This window comes from Callorhinus ursinus, unplaced genomic scaffold (assembly GCF_003265705.2).
Source record: "Callorhinus ursinus isolate GAN/ISIS: 27379988/994484 unplaced genomic scaffold, GSC_fseal_2.0 scaffold63, whole genome shotgun sequence".
Classification (NCBI taxonomy): Eukaryota; Metazoa; Chordata; class Mammalia; order Carnivora; family Otariidae; genus Callorhinus; species Callorhinus ursinus.
Genome location: NW_027397125.1, coordinates 7,569,071 through 7,595,605, shown reverse-complemented (window position 1 = coordinate 7,595,605; position 26,535 = coordinate 7,569,071). Strand labels below are relative to the sequence as shown.

The window sequence follows — 26,535 nt, the reverse complement described above, 5'->3', positions numbered from 1 at the left end:
TGCCCGGCAGGGCGGGGAGGCATTTTAGACATGATGGTCTTAGACATCACTGGCCAGGAGCAGGTCTAGTGATCTGTTCATTTCATCCTCACTTGGGAAACTCAGTTTTCAGGTCTACCCATTGCTAAGCACTTACAGGGAAACCCAGTATGAAACCAGTTAAAACTGCCTTTGCAGATAGCAGTTAAATGAGTTATGTAATACGCTGGCGCTGAGTACTCCTTCCTAGGGTTCTTGAAGTTATGTGCCCCTCAATAAAAGAATCACTAGAAGACTGAAAAGAATTCACTCAGACATGGAGTGATTTTGAAATTGAACCTAATGCAGATACGTCTGAGGACATGGCCTGTGGGAAGGGATGTGATTTGGGCAAATCTTTTCGCTAATGTGAACAGCTAGGCTTCTGTTTTCTCTAGCTTAGATTTTGTTTCTCTAATGCTGTAAAATCCTTTGTATTCAATGGTAATACTTTAGCATTAGCAAGAATTTTTTTTTTTTTTTTTTTTTTTTTGGTCAGGCATCTGCAAACCAGTAAAATATAAGATCCTTTTTGGTTTGGAACATCCATCTTCTTTAGTATTTTGTAACTGTCAGGTTCTTTTAGTTCAGTTGCAGTTCCTCCCCTTTTGGAGACCTCTACTCCATCTCTGGCTTTCATTAATCCCTATGTTATTGGCGGCTCTCAGATTGTGAGATGCATGTAGTCATATAGAAGTAGATGCATGCAGATCTACAAAGCATGTGCATCTGACTTGTAGGATGTGGAAGATCTCATTCTGTTCATACAATTTCCCGTGTTCTCCTGGCTTTATTGTGTATTCTTGTGTGTATTGTGTATTCTTCTGTTCTCTGTATTGATCCTGGTATCTTAATGCTAGCTAATAAAATCTCAATGTGGAAAATTTTTATTTTCATAGGGTATAGATAATGCTGTTTTCAATTTGGTGGTATATAGGTTGTGGAGGTTTGATGTTACCTCAGATGGGGGATGCTTGTTTTGGCTTTATTTGTTAAGGATAATTCAGCATTTTTAAGAGTTTTCCTGGTCAAGTAAGTTTAGGACAGTACTAGGTAGGTACTAGGAAATTATTTTTTTTAAAAGATTTTATTTATTTATTTGACACAGAGAGAGAGCACAAGCAGGGGAAGCAGCAGAGGGAGAGGGAGAAGCAGGCTCCCCACTGAGCAGGGAGCCCGATGTGGGGCTCGATCCCAGGACCCTGGGATCATGACCTGAGCCAGAGGCGGACACTTAACTGACTGAACCACCCAGGCGTCCCTTTTCTGGGCCTTTAATACATCAGTGTGTACTGTGAATCTGGGTAGTGGGATGGGGATATTTTTCATGCATATACTAAAATTATCTTAAATTTTTCTTGGTTCATCTCTTTGGAATAGTGTTTTGTAGAATGCATTATGGAAAATTTGGGATGGGTTTTTGCAGAGACATACTTGTCTTATCTTTCTCTGTTTATTCGTGTACAAACCGAGAAAGGAAAACTACTTCCCAAAGCGTAGGAAGGGGGAGACGTTTTGGCCAAAATTGTTAAGGAAGCACGGCTTCCTCTGCCTCCCACATGGTCATCCCTGGTCTGATGTGAGTCATCAGCTCAGCTTTATAAGCGCTTGCGGAAACAATAAGTACTAAGCCTCCACTTTCCAGATGGGGCAGCAGGCAAAGGGAAGGTAGGGAACATGAGCAAGTTTGCACAACTAGTAAGCACTAGAATCAGGATGAGAACTGGATCGATCTGCTGTAGCCTGACCTCAGACAGATTACCCTGCTCCACCGCACATCATGTAGCGAGGGCCTGGCACAGCAGGGATGGAACAGATCGTTATTAATATTGCCATCTGTTATTATTTACTATATTAGATAGATTGGTTTGCTATTGCATTGAGACTACAAATTACATTTGGAAGTGACATCTCATAACTTATTCTAGGGAGCTAGGTTACCTTTCCTATAACTGGGTGTCTTTTCTCTTGATTTTCTTGATTTTATTTTGTCCTTTGTCTTTACCTAAGCTTTTGCCTCAGTCTGTGAAGGGATTTTTACTTGCTTTTAGAGATTTTTACATTTGTCTTCTGACATTCAAAATACAGTTTTATTTTGAGGACGTAACCAGAATTCAGTAGTATGTAAAAACTCTGATTTTTAAATTATAAAAATTGATAGAAATCAAAGGTAGCAAATTGGGGCAGAGGTCAGGAATGTTGCATTTGTCTAGAATGAAAAGTTAAGGGCAAATTTGCATTTTGAACATTTTGACTATTTGTGCTGTTTGTCGAAATTTTACACAATCCAAATAATACTTTGACTTTTATTAAAATTCAACGAGAATGTAAAACAGACCCATGCTTCAACTGAAATTAGACTTGGGACTTTAGAAAAAGTAAAAACAAAAACCAAACACAAAAAAAAAACCAAAAAACTTCTGGAAGAAAATGTTTTGGTTCTGGAGTAATGGGTATATTCTTGTAAAATGACCAGAAATTGCTTCTGTAAATACCACTTTTTATTAATTTTACATCCTGTCTGGTATCCTTGTTAAATGTACTGGCATATCTCTTAAGAACCTCAGAAAGATACGGAGGCTTCTGCTATAGCTGCTTTACGTTTGTGATGTTGGTCTGTTTTACGCATTAAAATGCCAGAACAGAAGCAATACAATTCAACCTGCTTACTGGTGTTTTAGTGGAATTTATATTTTCATATTAATATTTATGTAACTTAAACATTGCCCTTCGGTGCATAGACATTATAGCAAATTCTTTTTTTTTTTTTTTTAAAGATTTTATGTATTTATTTGACAGACACAGAGAGACACAGCGAGAGAGGGAACACAAGCAGGGGGAGTGGGAGAGGGAGAAGCAGGCTTCCCGCGGAGCAGGGAGCCCGATGCGGGGCTCGATCCCAGGACCCCCAGGATCGTGACCTGAGCCGAAGGCAGATGTTTAACGACTGAGCCATCCAGGTGTCCCTGTAGCAAATTCTTCGAACTAGACCCAGGGTTGGCTCTGATAATAAATGTTAGGCAGTAAGACTGTCTTGCCAAAATTGCCTGTCCCTCGCTACTCCTTCCCGTTGTCTTCATCTGTGAAGGGGGCCTTTTAGTAATAGGATATTTAGCATGCTGGGAGGCTGATAAAAAACATCAGTGCTCTTGTTCTGATGTTACATCTAGAGTTTCCGAGACACTGGCATGTCACATATCGAATTTTAGAATGTGGTGGTTCCGCAGTACGTGCTCTTCAAATTGTGCCTCAATGAACCAGGTTGAAGCCTCCATGTTAGTCATGTGTGAGACACATTCCGAATACTAACTGCTAGTGAAGGGTTAAATCATGTCACACCGTGTTGGCCCCGTTCCTTTGTGTGTCTTGCAAAGGTTAGCAAGTTCAGTATGGCAGTGTTTTTCTTCTGTAGGTTGCTCAGGAAAGCTTGAATGCTTTCGGTCTTAAGACACTAGAAGTGACCAAGCCGAGACAAAGAAGCAAACCAAATGAGAAAAAAAACCCCAAGTCTTGGTGTTAACCCTAAGGTTCTCTGCACTGCTCCAGAGGGTCTCCAACCTAAGAAGCAAAGGAAGGCTCTGTTGCTGTCTCTCCGTGATGCTGGCAGAGAATTTGAGGGCTGCAGAAATTACCCAAGTTCTTTTCCATTCTCCCAGGGCCTTTTAAAATTAAACCTGGAATTTGAAACCGAGACTATTACATGGCTGTTTCAAGTACTCCAGGAATCTCCCCTGGGAAATTACTATTTTCCTCCTTGTAGGAAAGACAAATTTAAAGTTCAATAGAAACCCAATGACTAATCATGTTTATTGAGCAATACCAATGTTTTAATATCTGAAATAAGTGTCAGGTATAATATAAATTTTTGCTTTACTCCAGTAAATCAGGAGGAAACTCATCATCCAGTTTGGGTGACATAGTACCTAGTTCCAGAAAATCTACACCGCCATCATCAGGTAAGTAGGCAACGAGTGCAGAATGGTACAGTCTGCATTTCATGCTCTCCTCAATCTCCCCTAGTTGTGTGCCTCTACATACACAGGATCCCTCTGTGAACCCTAGAAAGGTTAAAAGCCATCAGAAATAAGAGTGCCTATGTGGAGTAAGAAATAATATGGGGAAATTTTTTTCAGGGCTTTGAAAAAAGGAAATATGTCCGTGTGTTCACTGTAAGTTGTTTAGATGACCAAAATGCTGAATGTATTTAACTTTTTATCCCTACACACACACACCCCACACCGTGGTGCTCAGCACATCGTCATAGGCAGCAAATGGGTGATGCCCACCATCAGCCACAGTGCAATGTGTGTTGTTGGCCTCAATATTCAATAAAGGCAGAAGAAGAATAAAAGCTTTCGAAAGGCAAGGAAAGGAGAATAAAGTGATGGTGATGAGTTTTATCCCAAAGGCTCTGTGGAAGACGGAGGAGATGAGTAGAAGTCTTGAAAAGAGACAGAAACACTTGTAGGAAGAGTAACTATTTTCTTTCCAAGGCAGTGGAGAAGGATACCACATTAAATTTGAATTTCAGATGAATGAATAATTTTTTTCGTGTAAGTATTGTATGAGAAATACAGTAAAAAAAAATTTATCTGAAACTGAAATTTGACTGTAATTTTCTTTGTTAAATCTGGCAACTCTACCATTCTGGAGTTGTATATAAATTGGAGACTAATTGGTAGAATTGCAGAAAGCGCATAATCATCAGAATCTTAGTGTGCTAAGAGATGCAGATGAGTCAGAGTAAGATTGCAAGGACTCACCAGCAGAGTATTTGAGCGAAATCATGAGAGGGTGATTTCTGAGGAAGCTGGAAGTGGGAAGAGTGCACATCTATGGACAAGTTAGGGAAGTGATTGCACTCTAACTAGCCTGTCTTAAGAACAGGATTTCCCTATTACTCCTGATCATGCCTCGTTCCTGAATGTTGGTGGCTTTTAGAGACCAAAGTCTTCTTAATAAAAATGACAGAACTTTTTAAGTGCAAAATCTGAGCACTTAAATAAATCGTTTTAGGATGCAAGTTGATTTCAAATACCTTGTACGTACAACTTGCAGTAGTTCTGAGTTGTCTAAAATCAAGTAACATAGTATGTTTGAAATGAAAATCGAAACCCTTTTAGGGATTATGTGAGGCTTCTGTCTTCCCTCCACCAGTGGAGGGGAGCTGTTTACTGAATGCACAGGGCAAAGGAGGCTTATCTCCACTCCTTCTCAAACATGTAAAATTACAGAGATTGGGATAGAAAGCTGTATGTACCTTTTGTATAATATCTTAAAAGCTGTCTCAGAGACTCCAGAGGACTATCACCAGGCTCCTGAAATGGGGAAATGTTACATCATCTAGTGACAGAACTGCAGCCCCATCCGCAGAGGTCAGCACCACCCCTATAGACCAGGAAAAGTGTGTTTGTAAAATAACATTCTGCTTTTGTAGACAGATATTTATCATTAAAACTAAAGTTTACTACAATAAAGATGATTTAAAACTTGATCCAAGTTTTATACAGATACAGGACGTTGGAATAACTCCTCTGAATACCGAGAACAGAAAACACTTGCGACTTAATGGACTGGAGACATGTGCTAACGATGAATTTATAGTCGGGCACATCAGGAACCTGCTATAATTTTCATATCAATGCCACAGCTTCTCTAAAGGAAAACTTTAGAGAATTTCTACAGAGAAGATCCCCACCCCGCACCCCACCTCCAGCGTAAACTGCCTAACCAATCCAGTGTGGATTGGCCTACAGTCCTAACTTTCACCTGTATCTCCCAGAGGCCCTATCTGCAATACACCTCACCCACTGCTAGACTGAAGAATACAAGCATTTACCTAAAGTAAATATACTTGGAGTTTCTCAAGGAGTTGGAAAAGGAAAAATTTCCACGTCTCATCTAGGTAATGGGGTGGTAGCCAGTTACACGACACATACCCCAGACCTACTTGTGTGCACCTGCCCGGGTCACCCCAGCATGCCCCTCAACTGGACCCAAGTGTCTAAGATGAAGTTACAAATTAGATTGCAAAAAATGCTGCCAAGGCGCTCCACCAAAAAAAAAAAAAAAAAAAATCATTCTGTTGAGGACCAGTAAAAGAAACTATTTTCATATTTATGGAAGCAGTTTTCCCAAGTAAATACTAATGTTTGCCAAGGTCTGCAGATACGAGTATGAAACAAAAAAGGGCAACCATCTGAGTCTAATAATAAAGTGTATGGAGCTCTGAAGAGTCGAATGTGCTTCTTAACTGTCTTAGTAAATTTCTTTAATGTGTTTTGAAAGCGGCCAAATGTCTTAGAATTCTCTGTGTTTTGGAATGAACCCAGATGCTTTTAAATTTAAGTTAACCAAAAGTCAGAACTAATAAAGTGGAAAGTTCTCAATTTGGGATTTTGAGCCCTTGTGTCCAAATATAGGTAAATTTCAAACCTGACTCAGGCTCTGAGGCTATGTGTGGGTCGCCAAACATCTGGGCAATATTATAGCTAAACTTTTTATGCATTTCCACTTTTCCTATAAAAATTTTTTTAAAAATCCACCCACTGATCACAGCAGACCAGACTGAAGAGCCAAATTGTAAAATCTAATGTATGAATGTGGCCAACGTCCTATCAACTCGGGACATGCTTGTAGGTGTCCTGTTTCAGAAACGCTCTCAGGAAGTATTATCCCTTGAAGGTGGCCTCTACAAAGCCCCAGAAAAGATGAGAAAGGGAAAAATAGATGGGAATTTACCACCGGAAGGGAAACTTAGCTGATGTTGGTTAGGGTCTGTCCCAGAGATAGTGAAAAACTGACCCAGCTCCTCCCCGTCGTTGCTGGGAAGACACTCACAACATGCTTCCTCAGTTAGGATTCAATAGGAAGAGCCTTATAGGGTTGGATAAAAGTCAGCATCAGTTTATAGCGTTTCTGTCCCACGCTGCATGCTGACCCTTTCAGTGCATCAACGTGTGTGGGTGGTGCAAAGAGACTTATTTACTAGGTAAGTCTAATTAAATAGCTGCAATTAACTCAGGCTGTTAGTACTTTCACCGGAGAGACTCCTACGCGCTCTCTGGGCGAGCAGTCGCTGATACGTGCAACGTTGTGCAAACAGTGCCAGGGAATCGCTCCATCACACACCTTCGACCTCCTCAGATGACTCAAAGGAACAATTAAGCGAGAGCTCTTAGTCTTCAAAAGGCTGAGTCACCTCATATCCGTAATAACCTCCAAATTGAAAAATAATGTGACAGCTGTCGGGTGATCTGCCACCATACCGAAGAGGGTAGCAGAGGCTGCCCGAGTGTGACCCCGGTGTGCTCCTCGTGGGGCACAGGGATGGAGGCTGCCCTGCGACTCCGAATGGTTATTTCCGATGGTAATTTGCTCCTTATCTGAATGGACTGTGGTTTTTGTTAGATTTCTGTGACCTCAACTAAACCATAGCCTAATTGTCTCCTGAGCTCCACTCTACGGCCCCTTCCTGAATCCTGGCAGTGAGGACGGACTCCCCCCCACCCCCACCCCGGCCCCCCGGGCTGGGGGGAAGGAAGGGTGCCTGCATGGAGAGCGCTCACCTGCAGGAGCAGCGAGGTGCAGGAGTGCGGGCACAGGTGGGGGCTCACTTCTGAGTCCCTGCTCCGCCGAGGTTTGTTTTTTTTTTTTTGCCAAGAACAAGTCCCTTAAACTCTTGAATTATCATTTCAATCTTAAAAATAAGAGGGTTGAAAGTGATCTTCAAACTACTTTCCAGCTCTGGTTCTGCGGTGGATAAAACCCTGTAGTAATTGCAGGTGGAAGCGTTTTATAAACCTTGAAATGAGATTATGGGGTTTTTTTTTGTTTTTCATTTAACACTTAATCGTTGAGCGCTCTGGTTTTCAAGGCAAAAGATTTTTGAAGTGAAAGCATGTAGAACCACAGACCTAAACCTCTCGTTCCACAAAGAGACCCCTGCTATGCTCTCTGGGGTCTTCGTGCCCTTCCGCTCCATTTCTCACGTTTAATGCATTTATATGAGGGCTTCATATCAATCAATGGAAGTCCCCTTATTATGTCATTTTATTAGACTCATTTCATTTGGAGACTGATCTCCAAATGAAATGTTTTCTAACTAGTTTTCAGTCTGCCTGCCTGAGGGGGTCTATACCATCTTGAAATCATTTTAATCCTGCCCATCCCGGAAGCCTCCCGGGATCATTTGCCTTATGTAGGACTCCTTTGTGTTGCCTGAATTGGGGATTTTTCTATTCTCTCTCTTCCCTCAGATGCCTCTTGCGTTTTTAGTGACGCTTTCCACATTGCCCTTACTTTTTTTTCCCCCACACAAAACCAAGTAAAATAAGAAATCTGAGGCACATCGTGTTAAAGGTTACCCAATGTAGTTGCTTATTAATCGGAAAGCTGACTGAAGATACTGTAAGACGTGATGCCAGATGTTCTGGACCATATCTTCTATGCAGTTGATGTGGAAAACTATCAGTAGTCTATTTGAAACTACAAATTAAAAATGTTGCTCTAAAAATATTATTCAAGAGATCTAGCACAAAACTCACGTGTTCAAGCAAACAGCTACCATGAGGGGATCTCTCAGTTTCGTTAGGTTTGATTGCATTGCATTCTTAACATGCCTTACCTTTACGTTTTACTTTGTTGACTATGCTGAGCACTCATGATAGATCTTTTACTATGGTTCGTTTTATTTGCTTTCATTTTATTTTATTTTTTTTATAACCTGTTTTTCCTCTCCTGTCTACCTGATGATTTTTGAATTGTTTGTCTGTATATAGCTGTAGACATAGATGCTACTGGCTTAGATGCAGAAGAAAATGATATTCCAGCCAACCACCGCTCCCCTAAACCCAGTGCAAACAGTGTAACGTCACCCCACTCCAAAGAGAAAAGAATGCCCTTCTTTAAGAAGGTAACATTAACTTCCAAGCTCCCATCTGTCCACCTGCTCAACTGCACTGCGTCACATTTCTAGTCCTGTTGACTGTCTGTGTCCTTTGATAAGCCAATAACGTGCATGCTGTGTTATTCTTTGTTTCTTTTCCATGCTGCTGTAGCTAAGCAGAAGCAGAAATCGGTAAGTTTACATTGACATGAGCTGTGTTTATCCTGCCACTGGCATCATTAGCATCAAAGCCCGAAGTTTTAGTAATAAACGCAGTCATTTCTGTCCTAAGAAAAGAACCTATCAAACAGCTAATTGAGTCCATGCATTTCAAACCGACTAAATTCAGTGAGTGACCTGTTAAAGCACTATTACAGTACTTATCCTTTTTGATGGAATAATATCTACCACCGAGGGACTTGGTTTAAACATCCCCAAGACGTCAGACACTGACAACTCCATATAATGCACCTCTATTGTGCATGCTTATCCTGTCTGTCTTTGTCTCTCTCTTTTTTCCAGAAATTTAACTTCTATCAAGCATATTAAAACCATTATTAGATTCTGATTTATGATATCCAGATACATAGCTTGTACTAAAAAAAAAAAAAATTCAATTTTTAATTTAGTCAGTATTTAAACTTCTAATCCACTAGGTGCAAAATCTGCAGATGAACAAGACCAGTGGAAAACTGCAGGCTTGTTTTGGCGGTTTACTGTGAGTTTTTCCTATTGTCATCTATAAATACTCTCCCGATGTTCTTGCCTCCCCCATCACAGTCAGGTTGCAGGATCTCACCTGTCGGATGACGGGGCGGTGGCTGTGCGTAGAGCCTTTGCCACTGGCCAGCCAAGATGCTACATGGCGAGGCTCCTCGTCCCCCGACTGGAAACCAAGGGTATTCCTGAGCTGTCTTGACTCCACACCAAGTCTGTTTCCTTTCACGCATTTTGTAGCTTGAAAGCAATATTTTTTAAGGACATTCGTGCTCCCCCCCCTCGCCCCTACACGCACACACACACACACACACACACACAATTTCCATTCCTTCCTTTTCTTTTTGCACACCACTTTGCAGAGCCAACTGTGCTGTCTTTTGGAATCCTACTTCCTCTTGTCGCCGTGACGGGCACAACCGTGGGGACATCGTGACGTGGGTGTGGAGGAAAGCCTCTTCTGCCCCAAGCTCCGTGTCCTCGGCTCTTTCCCCCTGCACACAAGCATTTTGCCACATGGAGGAACTCTAAAATCACGAGGTGTCAGAGATTTCTGAACTGGGAAGTTTGTTTTTGTTTTTGTTTTTCGAAATAAATGAGGGTTACTTTTATAATGCAAGACCTCGGCGCTCCAAAAATTAAAACCTGGATTGTTTTTGTGTTAACACAGACAGCCCTAGCCTGATGCACACCTGCACCTGTGGGCCCCCTCTTTCTGGTCGTGTCTTCTCGGCGCAGCTAAACCTTGCAGCCAAGTGACTGAATTCCTAGCGCCGATGCCTAGAAAATCAGCATCACCCAGATGCTCTGGATTTTCCAGAGCGGTGACATGAACTAAAACCATGTCAGTCGAGATGCGTTTTTGGAAGTTTGCTTACTCTTAAATTCCCAGCCTTTAAAAATGTTTATCACAATTTTTCAGCTAAAGAATTGGAACCAAAATAAGGCTAGTGGGAAAGAGTAGATAAAAATGATGGTGTCGGTATCCATAGGGCATAAAGTACCAATATTCCATCAAATAAGGTAATTTCTGTAGCTACCCTATTGAATAAGAAGCTGATTGATGACCAGCATGGGTAACGCTTCTCTTAGTTGGCAGCCAGAGAGCGAAGGAACCGAAGACCTCTAAAATACGGGGCCACGAAATACTTAACAGAACTCGAAATAAAAATTCTTGGTAGCCGTGCAATTTATATTCCTAATTCCAACAATGGAAAAGGTATTCTTGGCTTCGAAACATTGTCAGTATGATCCCAGGTGGTATCATTGTCTTGACAAATATGCTTATGATGCCTTCGGCACTGGTATTCATTCTTCTGTTATTGATGATGTGGTGAGCTTCAATGTAGAGCTCAAAACCAGAGACAACCTGAGATTCACGGACGAGAGTGTTTGCCATGTTTTAGGTTGCTTTTAGAGTGGTGCTTGTGGCCTCTGTGCTCTTACTGTATTATGTTTGTCTTGTTTTTTTTTTTTTTTTTCCCGGTTTGAAAATGTATTCTACCTTTCTTGTGTTTATTAAAATTAATTTAGAACACTAGGTAAAATTTGAAGGACTAAAATTTGACAGCACCATCACAGTACTATTTTCGCCCCCTGTAAATATATCTGTCTGCCTCCCTGGATGAAATCTCAGATGGAAGCTGTTGAAACTGAAATGCTTTTTAACTCCATCCCTCCCCCCCCACCCCACCCCCCCAGTTAAATTCGATAGAAGTCAGAAAGTTTGTAATGGGCAATTTTTTTTAAAAGATTGATTTCTTTGAGAGAGAGAGAGAGAGAGAGAGGGAAAGAGCATGAGGGGAATGGGACAGAGGGAGAAAGAATCTCAAGCCAGCTCTACACTGAGCACAGAGCCCCACGCAGGGCTCGAACTCACGACCCTTGAGACCATGACCTGAGCTGAAACCAAGAGTCAGACGCTCAACCGATGGAGCCCCCCAGGCGCCCCTATACAATGGGCAATTTTAAGCAACAGTAATATGTTCTTGGGTAACAGGCTGATGCAGAAATTACAGTCACACAGTAGCTTTTCAAATTCTTAAAACAGTTAAATTCTTTTCTGTCTCTGTGATTCTGAAAATTATATTTTTTTAGACACTCCTTAATGCAGAAAAGATTCAGATGACAGTGATTTGTTTACCCCCGTGTTTAAGGCCTTATCTCTCTCTTCTGCATTAAAAAAAAAAGTCATTTTGAGTCCATGTAGCATTTTCTGCCAACTGGAAAGAGTCGGTTTTTATGTAATCAAACAGATTAACTGTTACCTGATTTTTTTCTGGAAAAACTTTATTTTGATCATTTTATGTGAAGCAGCTAAGCTGAAAATTCTGCAAAGTTTTAGAAATCGCTCCAGAATTTAGCTCCTCCCCCTGCTCTTCCAAAAAAGAAAGAAATTGTGAAGGCATGAATTAGATATTATATAACAGACATTACCTAAAGCACTCTTGAGAAGCATATTAGATGTGCAAGTTGATAACAAAGCTTTTGAGGCCCCTGCAGTGTGCTTAACTATGTTATCACATGTTAACCACCTTCCTTCCAAGACATACAAACCTTACATGGTAAGTTTTCAAGTTCAAGGTCTAGAAATCAGAAATCCAAAACCATTCGTCACTAACCTGTGACCGTGATCCTAACTACTGCTTGCTGGAACAAGCATGCTTTTTAAACTTCAACTCTCACAGTAAAGCAGAGATTTTCAAGTATTTGGTAGTGAACGTTAACAACGTTTTGAAATTAGGTTTTATCCAGGTAAGACAAACATCTAAGATGCAAAGCTAATGAGACCTTTCTTTTCTCCGTAATTACCCACGTTAGGCCTGATAGGTCAAGGCTGCAGAAAACTCTCAAATTCCTTTGAAAAGCAGTATTAATAACTTCCTGTCAAGCCTAAAGCATCTACTCTGCATGAGGCATGTTTTCTGTCCTTACAACTAGTTTTTGTTCAAAAAGCAGCTTTAGGGAACTAATATGTCAGTAGTCTTTGTTGAAGAGAGCAAGAAAACGGTAGACAATTCAGTAACTTGAGAACTTGAGGAAAATAAGCCCACCAAGCTTTGATTGGTTTTCTCGAGGAAAGAGACAAGTGTAAAAAAAAAAAAAAAAAAAAAAAAGAAAGGTCTGGAAAAGCCGGTGCCTCCTATTACACAGTTCAGGAAGAATGATTTATACTTAGAATACTTAGAATATTTCAGGTACCCCTGCCTTTTAAGCATCTGAAGTCCTCTCCCCTCTCTCTGCAGACAGAGCACACTCCTCCTTATGACGTGGTACCTTCTATGCGACCAGTGGTCTTGGTGGGCCCTTCTCTGAAGGGGTATGAGGTAGGTGGCTGCCCTGGGGGGCACACTGCACTTGACCTTCACAAGCTGAACTGCTTTGTGAGTCCACCTCCTTGAATTTAGAGCTTAAAGAGCTTGCAACAGAGAAGCACATTGTTTTCCAAGCTGTGGTATAGATTGCTTCCTGTTCTGTTCTGTTTTTATGGCCGTTGCTTGGGTGCTTTTGCTAGCTTCAGTTTCTTGTGTGGGGAAAGTTATCAGAGGGAGAGCTCCTGAAACCACCTGCGATGTCATGTGTTGTCACTAAAACATCAGGACAAATTTGGGGAGCTTTGCCTTTTTTAATTGTCATTGTATCAGATGTCAGCAACGGGAAAATGTGGCAATCTCACACATGCTGCGCTTTCCAAGTGGGAAGCCTAGGTCTTTAAATGGTCTTGGGAATAAAACTGTTTTGTCGTAATTAGGAACATTTTTGTTGTATCTTAATTTATTGCTTGCTCAATTGCAGGTCACAGATATGATGCAAAAAGCGTTGTTTGATTTTTTAAAACACAGATTTGAAGGGCGGTGAGTATTTCAGAATCCTGGATTTTGTGGATTTCTCCTTGAGGATGACAAAACCCCGGGTGGGACGAGGCATGCGTGAGCACAAGAGAAAACTGCCCTCTGAAGTCTATATGGCGACGGGCAGTGAGATTCATCCAGTTCGGCTGGATTCAGTAAATATCTGTCATATTTGCTCAGCACAACCTCAACCCTGGATAAGCTAGCTCTCTGTTCCTGCACCTGTGTCTGAAAGCCGAACTTGGCCACATCCCTGTTGACCTGTATCTCCCTAAATTCATGATCAGCTGGCTCTTAAGGCTGCCCAGAAATAATACTCAATACCCCTCTTCTATTCACATTTCTCCTCTTCAAGACGTCTGCACCGTCTCCTTCCCTCGCCAAGCCCCCAAGCCCCTTTTCATCTCCCTCCCCAATGAACTTGCTTCCTCTTTGACTGAGACAATAGAGGCAGTCGGAGGAGAACTTCTGAGAGTTCCCACCACCACACCGAGCCCAACTTGCGTGTTTGCCTGAATGCTCTGCTTCTTTCCTTTCACTGTGTTCCTGGCAATGGCCAGCCCACCCACTTGGGCACCAGGTCCCATTCCCCATCCCAGCACGGCTGTAAGTCCTTTTTTCTTTCTCCTCATCACTACTTCGCATTCTAATGGAAACTCCATCAGCATCTAAAATTGTCGTTATTTCTCCCTTTGATGGAAGTTTGAACCATATTCGCCTCCAGCTGTCCCATTTTTCTCCTTTTGTTTACAGCAAAGCTCCTTCAACACGTGGTACGTCCTTGTTCTCTCATACTGAAACGTCCTCCGGTTATGCGTCCGTCACTCAACCAAAACTGGTCATGTCCGATCATCAGTGACCTTGACATTGCTAAATCCAGGGGGTGAAGCCTCAGTCCTTCTCTTAATTGACATGTTGGATTGCTTCATTCTCTTTTAAATGCTTTATGTGCTGGCTCTCGGCAGGCACACTTTCCTGGTTTTTCTTTTATCTCACTTTGTCTCCTTTTTCTCCTTGGCTGGTTCTTCCTCATCGACTAGACATCTTGGAGCGCTAAGATGGGCTAAGTCCTTTGGTCTTCTCTCTTCTAGTTACATTCATTCCGTGAGTGATTTCATTTGATGTTTGACTTGTAAATAGCATTCCTTCGCTGGTCTGTCCCTGAATTCCAGATCCATATATCCAACTGCCTATTCAGTATCACCACTGAGATGTCAGATGGACGTCTCAGACTGAACCTCCCAGCTTCCCCCCAAACCTGCTCCTCTGCCATGCCTCACGTACACCTCCTTCGTCTTTCAGACCTAAGACCCATCCACCCTAAATCACTGAATCATTCCTGACTATTCTGTTTCTCTTATATCGCACATCCAAATGCCATTGACTGTATCTTCAAAGTATATCAAGAACGACTTATCACACACATGTCTCTGCTATCCTTTTGGCCGAAGACACCGGTACTTCTTCCCTGGATTATCATCGTAAATAGCCTCCTAACTTGTATCTTTGTTTCTGTCCTTGCTTCCTTGATGTCTCTTCTCAATTCAGCAGCCTGGGCAGTCCTGTTGAACTGTGAGTGGATCTCATCCCTGCTTTGTTCAGATCCATCCAGTGACTTCTCTTTTGACTCGGCATAAAAATCAAAGTCCCTATAGTGGCTTTTAAGACCCTCTCTAGTCTGACCATCCACACTCCTAGCCCCCACTCCTTACTTTTGACTTCATCTCTTAGACTCTCCCAGTTGCTCATTCTGCCCCTGCCACACTGACTTCCTTGTGGTTCCATGAGTGTTCCAGACAGCCAGCTACATGCCCACCTCGGGGCCTTTGCACTTGCAGGTCCCTGTGCTAGGAAGACATTTCCCTCAGAGACTGTCCTTGGTGTGTGTGTGCACAGACACACATTCTCTTCTCTCTCTCTCTCTCTCCCCTTTCCTTGACACTTTATTTCCGTAACTCTTCTATATATTTTATTTATTAATTTATATTGTTGTCATTCTCCCACAGTTAGAACAAAACTCCATGAGGGCAGGTGTTTTTGCTTTTGTTTCTGTTTCTCTTCAATCTGCTGTGTGAACTGTTGCGTTCTCAATGCCTGGAACTGTGCTCATTGTGAACAGGACGTGGGTGAGTGTTGAATGACTCCAGTGTATGCCTTGCTAAAGAAATGCAGAGATGGGGAAGCCACTCACAGTCTTTGTGGACCTCAGGAGTCGACCATAAATGGAAACCTTGAGCAGTAAACTACAAAGTAAAGCAACAGACAGGCAGCTCAGCACCTGCGTGTCCGAGGTACACATGGCGTAAAGGGAGGAAGGACTGACACTGACAGGAATGTCAACGTCTAGGAAAGGTTTTTAAATGGCAGCTAAGATGTCACCGACTTGACTTAGAAAGAGAAAGGCTGGTCTGGTGGAGGGGGTTAGGTGGGTGAAGGAATCAGGGTGTGACACAGCGTCATGTGGAGGGCAGGCTCCTTAGGGGTCTTCAAGTCAAGTCTCTAGACAAGGAGCAGCTGGTGACAGAGCTAGTGTGCCCTGTGAATCGGCTTGGACGTAACCCCTTTCCTCCCTTCCCCTTCCCCCTTCAGCTTGCTTCAACAGATTTTACTGAGCATGCTCTGTGTGCCGGGCATTGTGAGGAACAAAGTCAGACAAGGGCCTTGGCTTCATGGAGCTTATTTCTAGGTAATTGGAAGGAAGCCTTAAGTCAAACAATCCAGGGACACTGTGGTCAAAGTTAAGCCAGTTCCTGAAGCATCAAAGCTATGAAAGGAGTCTGAAAGGGAAACTTCGAAATTTAAGCAAAGAGTAGATTATAGGGGACCTGGGAGCATACAGGGCGAGTTCATATTTCTGTATTTTTTAAGATTATATGTATTTATTAGAGAGAGAGTGCACACGAGCAGGTGGAATAGCAGGGAGAGGGAGAAGCAGGCTTCCCGCCGAGCAGGGAGCCCGATGCAGGGCTCGATCCCAGGACCCCGGGATCACGACCTGAGCCGAAGGCGGACGCTTAAGTGACTGAGCCACCCGGGCGCCCCTATATTTCTGTATTTTTAACAAGACAGATCTGGTGCCTCTACATCCCTGTCCTTCTCACATCCTAACAATACAAGTACAACAGATAGTATGTGTGGGTTTCAGATTCTTTTAAATTTCTTAGTATACTGCTTTCTTCCTTGACCACACCTGCTCCTACAGCCGTTTGTAATTTATATCGACTTTCAGCAGGGAGGCAAGGACACACAGGGAAACCGACAGCAGGACAAGCAAAGGGCTGAAAGAGACAGAAAAGGAAAGCAGAAACTATGTTGCCAGGTGTAAAAAAGACTTTATAATCAAGTTCCATATAATCACACGTTCCTAATTTGATTTTTTTTTCCCCATAACTTTATGAAGTATTTTTTAGTTTGGGCCAGGAAAACACAGCGTTTGGCTTGGTCCAAGGCTGTCTGGCACTGGCCAAGTGAAAAAGGCATACCCCTGATTTAGGCTCATTTACTGTTTAGTTCTTTATGCTTGGCTCTGTCATTTATCCTAATGTGGGGTTTTCTCCTTGAGCATGCACATCCAGAAAATTGCTAGACAAAGCACTATGCTTTCCCTGACTGAGTTAACCCACTGCCCTTTCCAAAATACCAAAGATGGAGAAATGAGATGGCACTTCCTTACTGTTTAAACCTAGTAAGTTCTGAATTTGGGAGACAGATTCCAGCCATAGGGCATATCTTGGACCCATGTTCTAAAGTATTAGCCCATCCAGACTGATTTCAATTAAGAAACAAGTGAACAAAATATCTGAATGTTGTCGGTCTGCTCTTTCTGGCCAGAAGTAATTTCCACATGGCTTTGTTAATGCACCTGCCTTGGCTCATTTGACTCATAGAGCTCAAGTTCAACACTCTAGGCTTGAGGTCACCAAATAAAGATCCTCAAAGGAACTAATAGGGTCCATAAGATACACTTACAAAAATCCATGCAAAAAATTTTTTAACCCATGGCAAGACACCCAGAGTACCTGAATCGTTAAATGTCTTTGGTTTTGGCAGCAGTAGGGGGAGGGAACTGAGCAAAAGTATCAGGTACTTCCAAATACATGTAATTTTAAAAGGGAAAAATGAATCGGTCCTTCATTACCTATTAAATAAATTAAATTTATTTTAAAAAATTGGAACCCCCAGGGGTTAGAAAATATGAAATATGAAAGGAAGTATTGGTGATGAAAAGATTCTTGATAGGAATTCTTTTCTGTTCTTAAACCTAGTTAACTTGATTTGTTGAAGCCCTGGGGAGTTGTCAGAATCGTGATCCTGACTGTTAAATAGCGTAAGTATGTCAGGTCAAAGAATAGATGATAATTCGTTATCTTCTTTCTGTTGTGTGCAATAGAGTAGCCCATTTACAATCAGATCCATCCTAACCAACTCTGTCATGTAAACAAAGCAATCTTTGGATTCACCATGTAGGACATTGACAGGTAAACTAACAAGGAAATTGAGGACAAGAAGGAAAGCTACCACCAGTAATAAATGTGGTTTTCCTCCCCCAGTGACTTTGAAAAATGTCAGCTGTCAGCAGTGAAGTGTCTGGAATGGGAATGGAATTGTAGGGATGTGTACACTGTCGAATCTTCTGCGAGGGAATCTTATTGGAAATCAGTAATCCTGGGCAACACTGCATCACTTCATTTTGTGTAGATAATTTGCTTAGATGTGAGACAACTTCTTCTAAACTGGTGGTTTATCTAGCCTGGCTGCACATTAGAATCATCTGCAGCACTTTAAAAATAAAACACCAACCCAACAACAAGGGCTTGTGTTCCACCTGTGACCAAGTGAGGCCAAATCTCTAAGGTAGGATCTTCTGTAACTGTAAAACCTTATATGGCAATCTTGGTATATACCATGAGGGTTAAGAACCACTACTCTAAACTGAATTGTCCCTAGAATCTTGCCCTTAGGATTTTCAAGGTCTCCTTTTTGGCAGAACCCCAAGTAGTGACAATTCCCAAAGCACAACTGTAGGAGTTGAAATAGAATAGTGACCCAACTTAATAGCCTACAGAGCTAACCACAGAAGCAGGTCAGTGGATTCTCAGCTGAGCAGTGACATGTGCAGAAAGGTCCAAGCATGTGAGAGGAGGAGGATGTATTACTACAGAAAATCTTGTCCTGCTGCTGAATCAGTTCCCCACAGGCTGACTGGGTGACGCCGCTGTCTCGTCTCTCTGGTCACCATTGTATCCCCAGGGGGGCGCCCGTCACAGAAAAGCTTGCTTCCCAGTGAGAGTGGAGGGTCATCAGCAGTACCTGGGCCCCACAGAGCTGTACTAGAATAATGCCGAGCACTTCAGGTGCTCACTCTTCCCTCTGCCTGGAACACCCTGCCCACAGAACCCATATGGCTCATTCCCTCACTTCCTTCATGCTTCTGACCAGAGGTCAACTTTTCTGAACGGGTCTTCCCTGAACACCAAAGAGGTACCCTCCACCACACTCCCATCTGTGTCCTCATTACCCTACATAATTTTTTAATGGGATTTATTACCCCCTGACATCAGACATCTGTCTGTCTGCTTCCTTCCACTCTCCCTCTCCCCCACAAGAATTCGAGTTCCATAATAGCACCCCAATGATTGGCACTTAGTAGGCACTTGATGAATCTGTGTTGAATGAATGACTCTCTCCATGGTCGTACACATGCTCCATGTGAAGGAAATACTGTTACCTCCTTTATAGCTGGAGCTTCCTAGATTCTACCACCCTACCTACTAGACCCACCCCCAGGGAAATAAAAACAGTTTTTAAAAAGATTTATTTATTTTAGAGGGGGGGGGTGGGGAGCAGAGGGAGAGGAAGAGAAACCCAAGCAGTCTCCATGCAGAGCACAGAGCCGAACGTGGGGCTTGATCTCAGGACCCCTGAGATGTCGACCTGAGACGAAACCAAGAGTCGGGTGCTTAACTGACTGAGCCCCCCAGATGCCCCTAAATAAAAACATCTTAATTACAAGCATTGGGTGTTTCACCTATAGCCCGATTTCACTTGTGAGTGCATTTTTGAAATAATAAACCAGGTTTAAATCTTTGTCTTAGTGTCTCTTTTCTGGTTATTGTTTTTAACATGTCAAATAAAATTTTCATCGAAGTCCGAAAAGCTCAAAAATCATATGCTTATTTTTTAAATGTAGCAACCGCACTAGCAGTAAGACATGGAAACGTACAACAATGTGGATGGATCTCAAATCCATTATGAAAAGAGACAAGCTCCATTCAAAAGGCTGCACTAATATTCTGGAAAAGGGAAAGCTTTAGGGACAAAAAGCAGCTCTGGGGGGTGCCAGGGGTAGGGAAGAGGGGAGGCAGTCCCCCAACAAAGGGGACAGCACAAGGGGATTTGGGGCGGGGGGATCGAACCATTTTCTTTCATGACTGTGGTTACAGGTAGAGAATTCTATGAATTGGTCCAAGTTCATGGAGAACTACACCCCAGAGAGAATGAATTCTAAGGTATATAGATATACACAAATTTCTTTGCAAAAGCCAGGGTCCCGTCCCACACGTTACCAAATGCCCTGCTCTTCAGATGGTAAGCACTCTATTAGCTCTATCTTTTGGTTATTTACTGCTTGCATCTAAATAACACGCAATCTCGATTTGCTACTTGAGTTTTCAGCGTTAGGCATTATCTGTTGCCTTCCTACGTTGCAGAATATGTAGCTCTCATGCATATGCTCTTCCTGTCTCTCCCATCCTGCACGCATCTCCGCCTTCAGTCTCCCAACAGTTAAATCCTAATTTCAGCTGGCTCCGTTTCTTAGGATGTGTTGTGACTCTGTGGATAATATTCAAATGAGCCATACTCTACGCCATAATGACTTTGTCCTCTGTGTTTTCTGTGAGATAAGTAATTTTACTTTTTGTTTTTTGGTTTTTTTGCTTTAATAATTGTTTATTGTTATGTTAATCACCATACATTACATCATTAGTTTTTGATGTAGTGTTCCATGATTCATTGTTTGTGCATAACACCCAGTGCTCCATGCAGAATGTGCCCTCTTTAATACCCATCACCAAGTAATTTTACTTTTTACGCTCGCTTAACTTCCTCTGTGTTTGGCATTAATTCAGCCCTGAACGCCCCAGCTGTCTGAACCTCCTCACGGTAATAGCGAAATGCACCCTGTCGTCACTCAGCGTTGTCTTCTTGAAACCCCGGGAGCCTTCTGGCCATCTCTAGTCTGGATGGTTTCTCTCTTTGATGGGTGCACATTTGTCATTCCGGGACATCCTTCACCATTATTCTTGGGATTCCTTTCACCTTCCTCTTGGGTCGGAGCCCCTTTTCCTTAGATCCGTTGATCTAGGGTTTTACCCTGCCATTTCAGTTTAGCAGCATCCTCCAATAGTTTCCCTATAAAAGTACATAACTTTTTGAGGCCCTGAATGTCTAAAAGTGTCTTTCATCAACCCTCCCATTTCATTGACAGTTAAAATGGCTAGAGAATTCTGGCTGAAATAGTTTCCCTTTAGGATTTTGAAAACTCTCTGCCCCATTCTCTTCTGGCTTCCAATGTTGAGAACACTTCTGTTTCTGACCCTCAGTGTGGGACCTGTCTTTCTTCTTTTGTCTTCCGTGTCATGAAATTTCTAAGACTACGTCCTGGTAATAGAACTCTCAACCTCTGTGCTGGACCTTGTCGATTCAGAAAATCAAGACTCTTAATTCTGGATTTTTTTTTTTTTAAGTTTCTCTGCTTTCTTTACTCTTTTTTTCTGGAGTTCTTGTTATTTGGAAGTTGGAACTCCTGGGTGGTTCTTTCATTTGTATAGCTTTTCTTCTGTGTTCTCTCTCTTTGCCTTGTTTGTTTTACCCTTCAGAGTTTCTTACCTATCTACCCTTCAGAGTTTCTTAACCCAGCTCTCTTTTGAATTTTTCTTTCTACTGTCACTTTTAATTGCCAAAAACTCATTCTGACTTTCTAAATAGAAATTTGAGGCGCCTGGGTGGCTCAGATGGTTAAGCATCTGCCTTCGGCTCAGGTCGTGTTCTCCAGGTCCTGGGATCGAGCCCCACGTCCAGCTCCCAGCTCAGCAGGGAGTCTGTTTCTCCCTCACCCTCTGCCCTTCTGCCGGCTTGTGCTTTCTCTCTCTCTCAAATGAATAAATAAAATCTTTAAAATAAGCAAACAAATAAATATAAATTTGTTACAGTTTCACAGATACAATAATTTCTTAGCTTTCACGTTTGAATACAGCTGATCCTTGAACAACAGGGCTTTGAACTATGTGGCTCCACTTCTAGGAGGATTTTTTTTCAATATGTTGGGAAATTTGGGGGAGGACTGTGACGATCTGGAAAAATTAAGGAACACTTAGGTATAGTTGTAAGAATACAACACATAATACATGTAACATACAGAATATCTGTTAATAGACTGTTTAGGTGATTGGTAAGGCTTCCAGTCAACAGTGGGCTACTAGTAGTTACGCCAAAAGCTCTATGTGGATTTCTGACAACATAGGATGTCAGTGCCTCTAACCCCCACGTTGTTGCAGGAATCAGCTGTATTGTTCATTTATTGACTTTTCTGTATGGGCTCTCATATAAGAGGTTTTCCTAAGATGCTCAGTGAGCGCTGTGGTGCTCCAATTTAAGAATGGGACATCACATGGGGCGCCTGGGTGGCTCAGTTGGTTAAGCGACTGCCTTTGGCTCAGGTCATGATCCTGGAGTCCCGGGATCGAGTCCCACACGGGCTCCCTGCTCGGTGGGGAGTCTGCTTCTCCCTCTGACCCTCTTCCCTCTCGTGCTCTCTCTGATTCTCTCTCTCTCTCAAATAAATAAATAAAATCTTTAAAAAAAAAAAAAAAAAAGAATGGGACATCACATAATCACTTGGAAGTTCCGTGCTCATAGGTGGAGCTTGTCAGCTTTGTGCTTCCCTATAGGACAACCTCACTGGACCATGTCCATAGGAAACCTCCAGTGTTACTGTTTTGGAGTCTTTTTCCCTTTGGCAGTCAGATGTCCCAGGGATAAAGCACTTCCATTTTGACCCCTGGAGGATGGAAGCCTGACTATCAAAATTCTCAGATGGGGAAGAGGCTGGGGGCTCACCATTTAGAATCCTTTCTTTTCCATCTAGTGTCCCTGTTCTCACTCTGCCTGGGGTCTCCTGGTCACAGGCCCTGCATGTCATTGTCTGTGAAGAATAAACCAGCAATCTTCTATCACACAGGGAAAGGAGCATCACCTGGCAACTTCATGTAATAGAGGGGAAGTGGGGGCTCTAACTCTGAAACAGACTTTTCACCAAACCTCCTGTTTTTAGTCTCCCTTTTACCATTGTCTTCAAGGGTATTGTGAGACTTCTATTTTACCCCACGGCTTTTTCTATTACTTGTATATTTGGCTATCTCTGGTCTAAGTCATTTTATTGTTTCCAGCTTCCAGATTGTGGTGCTCTCATTTTTATCATACCTAAAATGACCCCCCTAACTCCTTACTACCTGACACAACACTGTCTTCTCCACAACAGCCATCTTGAGCTTTAGTTAATTTTACCAGTTAATTTTCTTATTTATTGCCCATCTCTTCCACTAGGCTGTTAGCTCTCTGAGGAAAGATCATGTTTGTCTTGTTCTTACTCGTTCTTTGTGCTTATCACAGCACCACACTTCCAGTGCAGGGGCTAAGAAACCAGATTTTCCGGAGTCTGGGTTCAAATCCCTGCTCCACCTTTTAGAAATATATAGCCTTGGATAAATAACCTACTTTGGCTCATTTTCTTCATCAGCAAAAGTGGGATTAGAAGAAGCCTCTCTGCTAGAGTTTTGGGGATAATTCAGGGAGGTAATCCAGCTTACAGTGCTTAGTACTTGGTAAGCAAACGATAAATGCCAAGTAAGGAGGTGCGGGGTAAGCAAAAATGAATGATTCGGTGCCCTAACATCTTTTCATTTGAAAATACTGTTCACTATGTATTTCAAACTTAGGTGAGTTTGGGGAATGTACTTCTACCCCCTTATATTCAATTAATAACCTCAGGGTCTTGGTGTTACTTTTCCCCCAACAGGATATCCATCACAAGGGTCACGGCTGACATCTCGCTCGCCAAGCGCTCAGTGTTAAACAATCCCAGCAAGCACGCGATAATAGAAAGATCCAACACAAGGTCAAGCTTAGGTAAGTCTGTGCAGTAGACTTGGGCTTAGGCTCTTTAAACTTTTCTCTCCCGAGGCTGCCAATGAGAAGCTCTAACTAGATGGTAATTCCATGTGTCACAGAGCAGAGGAGAAATGGACCCACATTGTCCGTGGCTAGTGCTACAGTTTTAGTGATTTCATGCTATGGAAAGATTTGTTATGATAGTTTTGAGTTAAATAGTCCCCTGGCTGTCAGCATTAATGTTTGGTCGTGGTGTTTTGTTTTGACTAAAGTGAGCTTTGCTGGGCGCCTGGGTGGCTCAGATGGTTAAGCATCTGCCTTCGGCTCAGGTCATGATCCCAGGGTCCTGGGATCAAGTCCCGCATCAGGCTCCCTGCTAGGCGGGGAGCCTGCTTCTCCCTCTGCCTCTGCCTCTCTCTCTCTCTCTCTCTCTGACTTTCATGAATAAATAAATAAAACATTTAAAAAAAATAAATAAATAAAGTGAGCTTTGCTGTCTGCACACTAAACATTCCTGAAGAGAGAGATTAACTACTCTGTAGCATTATTGTAAGGATTAAACACAGTGTGTTCTCCATCAAGGATGGCTATTATCCAAATTGTATCAGTGATTATGTCATATTCAGGATAGTGTGTGTAAGGGGAGGAGTGGGTGTTGAGATAAAAAATGAAGTCAATTCCTGGCCATTTTTTAATTGATACCAATATTTATTTGTAAAAACAATATAGAGATTTTAGTTAACATGTTTACAGGGTTGTGTTTGGATACTGTATATTAACATGTACTGATTTGTTGAAATGAGACCCTTTGGCAGTTGTTTCTTCTCTGTGGCATGTGCTTGGAGTTGTAGGTTAATCACTGTTACACAGTAACTTACTGGGTTGTTAGGTTTCTGTTATAATTTTTTTGAGGGTTCGAGATCTTTGATCTTGGTTCATTTTTACCCCGTATATGTTAAATATCTAAGTCCTTTGGGAGACTGGTCTTTAACATAAAAGTTTTTCGTTTACTTTGGAGCATATTACATAAATCATAAACTATTAAAATTAAACTTTATCTGTTAGTAATGTGTAGAATTCCTTATAAAACTCAGTTTTGTTCCTCACCTAACAAACCCTCACTGACTACACTTCATTTTGCTTAATTTCTTTTCTTATTCTTATAATCTTTGACTCTTATGAACATTTTTTTTTTAAAGATTTTATTTACTTATTTGACAGAGAGAGACAGCGAGAGCAGGAACACAAGCAGGGGGAGTGGGAGAGGGAGAAGCAGGCTTCCTGCTGAGCAGGGAGCCCGATGTGGGACTTGATCCCAGGACCCTGGGATCATGACCTGAGCCGAAGGCAGACGCTTAACGACTGAGCCACCCAGGCGCCCTCTTATGAACATTTTTGATGTTCACAGAAATTGTTACAAAATGCTCATTTCATTGATTCACCTCATTAACTGTCAATTGTTTAGACTCGTAGTTACATCAGTGGCATATATTAGATTTGTTTAGATTGCCAAGGCTTTTTGTAACTATCAACTGTATGTTATTTTTAAATGACTGTTCCACTTCATGTACTTTCTTGAGCATATACTAGACACCGAGTGTCATGCTAAAGCCTGGGAATACAAAGATGAATTAGATGAAGGCACTGCCCACAAGGAGCTGGGTGTAGCAATAAGGCAGAGAAGTCAACAACCCACTGAAATATATGGTGGTGAGCGCAGTGGGCGTGCACTGAACTGGTTGCCAGAGAGGGTGCAGGCCACCAAGAAAGGCTTTTCCAAGGAGCTAAGCCTGAGCTGAGTCTTGAAGCCCCATAGGGTTTAGGCAAGACAGAAGGGAAAGAGGTGGAGAGGGTGATAGGGACTTAAAACCGAGTAAAGCAAGAGGCTTCTGGAAAACATAGGTTCTTTACCTTAGCTGTGAATGTATGGTTTGAAACAGAGGGCTGAAGGGAGATGACACCAGAGAGGCAGAGGAGGGATATTAAGGAATTTGGGGCTTATCCTTAAGGCATTATAGAACCACGTATAGATTTTAGGCATTTGTTCATCCATTTAAGAAATACTTGAGTACCAACCATATGCTAGGCATTATTGTACGTGCTAGGGATGTAGAAGTAAAGGACACCAAGTCCTCACTCTCATAGAGTTTTTGTTTCATAGGGAACATATGGACAAAAGCTAATAGATGTAGATGTAGGAGTCAGTGGTTGAGGATTCTGGGAAGAAAAAGCAGGCCAAAGGGTAGAGAGTAAACTGAAAAGAGTGTGATTTTACATGGGGAAGACAGGAGCCTCTTTGAGGAAATGACATTTTAGCAGAATGATTTGTTGTGAATTCTTTAGCCTTACAGCTACCCGTGAAAAGACTGTTTTGAGCAGAGGGAACTGAAGGTGCAAAGGCCCTGTGGCAGGAAAGTGTGTGATAATGTTTAAGGGATAGTGAGGAAGCCAGTGTAACAGATGTGGAATGACCAGGGGGTGGGCGGTCAGAGAGATTGTGCCTGATGATGTAGGACTTTATAGGGCTTTTATCGTGAATGTTGGTAGAAAGGTGTAGGAAAGCAGACCACATGACACGACAGGACTTGTGTCTTAGAAGGATCGCTGACAGCGTTGTGGAGAAGAGAATGGAACAGGGCAAGAGCCAACTCAGGGAAAAACTCAGATTCTGTTGAAGCAGATTCAGGGGAAAATGTACTCTGTGCAGAAACTAATAAAACTGGTGCCTTTAGGAGAATCCCTATAGCAGTGGGGTGGAGATGGGGCAAGAGTTGGACAGGGAGGTCATTTTGTAGGCTCTCCCCATCACTCAAGGTAGAGGTTAAGAGAGGACTGAAATAAGACAGTGGCACAGGGGATGAGTAGAATGAAAGGAATCCAGAGATAAGAGAG

General features: G+C 42.3%; 1 protein-coding gene across 10 annotated transcripts in view; it reads left to right on the top strand.

The window, feature by feature from the left end:
- CACNB2 (calcium voltage-gated channel auxiliary subunit beta 2) overlaps positions 1-26,535 on the top strand; it is a 391,004-nt gene that overhangs the window by 350,657 nt on the left and 13,812 nt on the right. For 7 of the 10 annotated variants that reach the window (XM_073885588.1, XM_073885596.1, XM_073885592.1 and 4 more), the window contains 5 exons: positions 3,898-3,974; positions 8,799-8,932; positions 12,868-12,948; positions 13,418-13,476; positions 23,552-23,661. In XM_073885588.1, coding sequence (XP_073741689.1) covers positions 3,898-3,974; positions 8,799-8,932; positions 12,868-12,948; positions 13,418-13,476; positions 23,552-23,661 — 461 coding nt within the window. Of the gene's footprint in view, positions 1-3,897; positions 3,975-8,798; positions 8,933-9,077; positions 9,098-9,561; positions 9,624-12,867; positions 12,949-13,417; positions 13,477-23,551; positions 23,662-26,535 lie in introns of all 10 variants that reach the window. The other 3 variants (XM_073885593.1, XM_073885597.1, XM_073885589.1) reach the window with 2 other exon arrangements.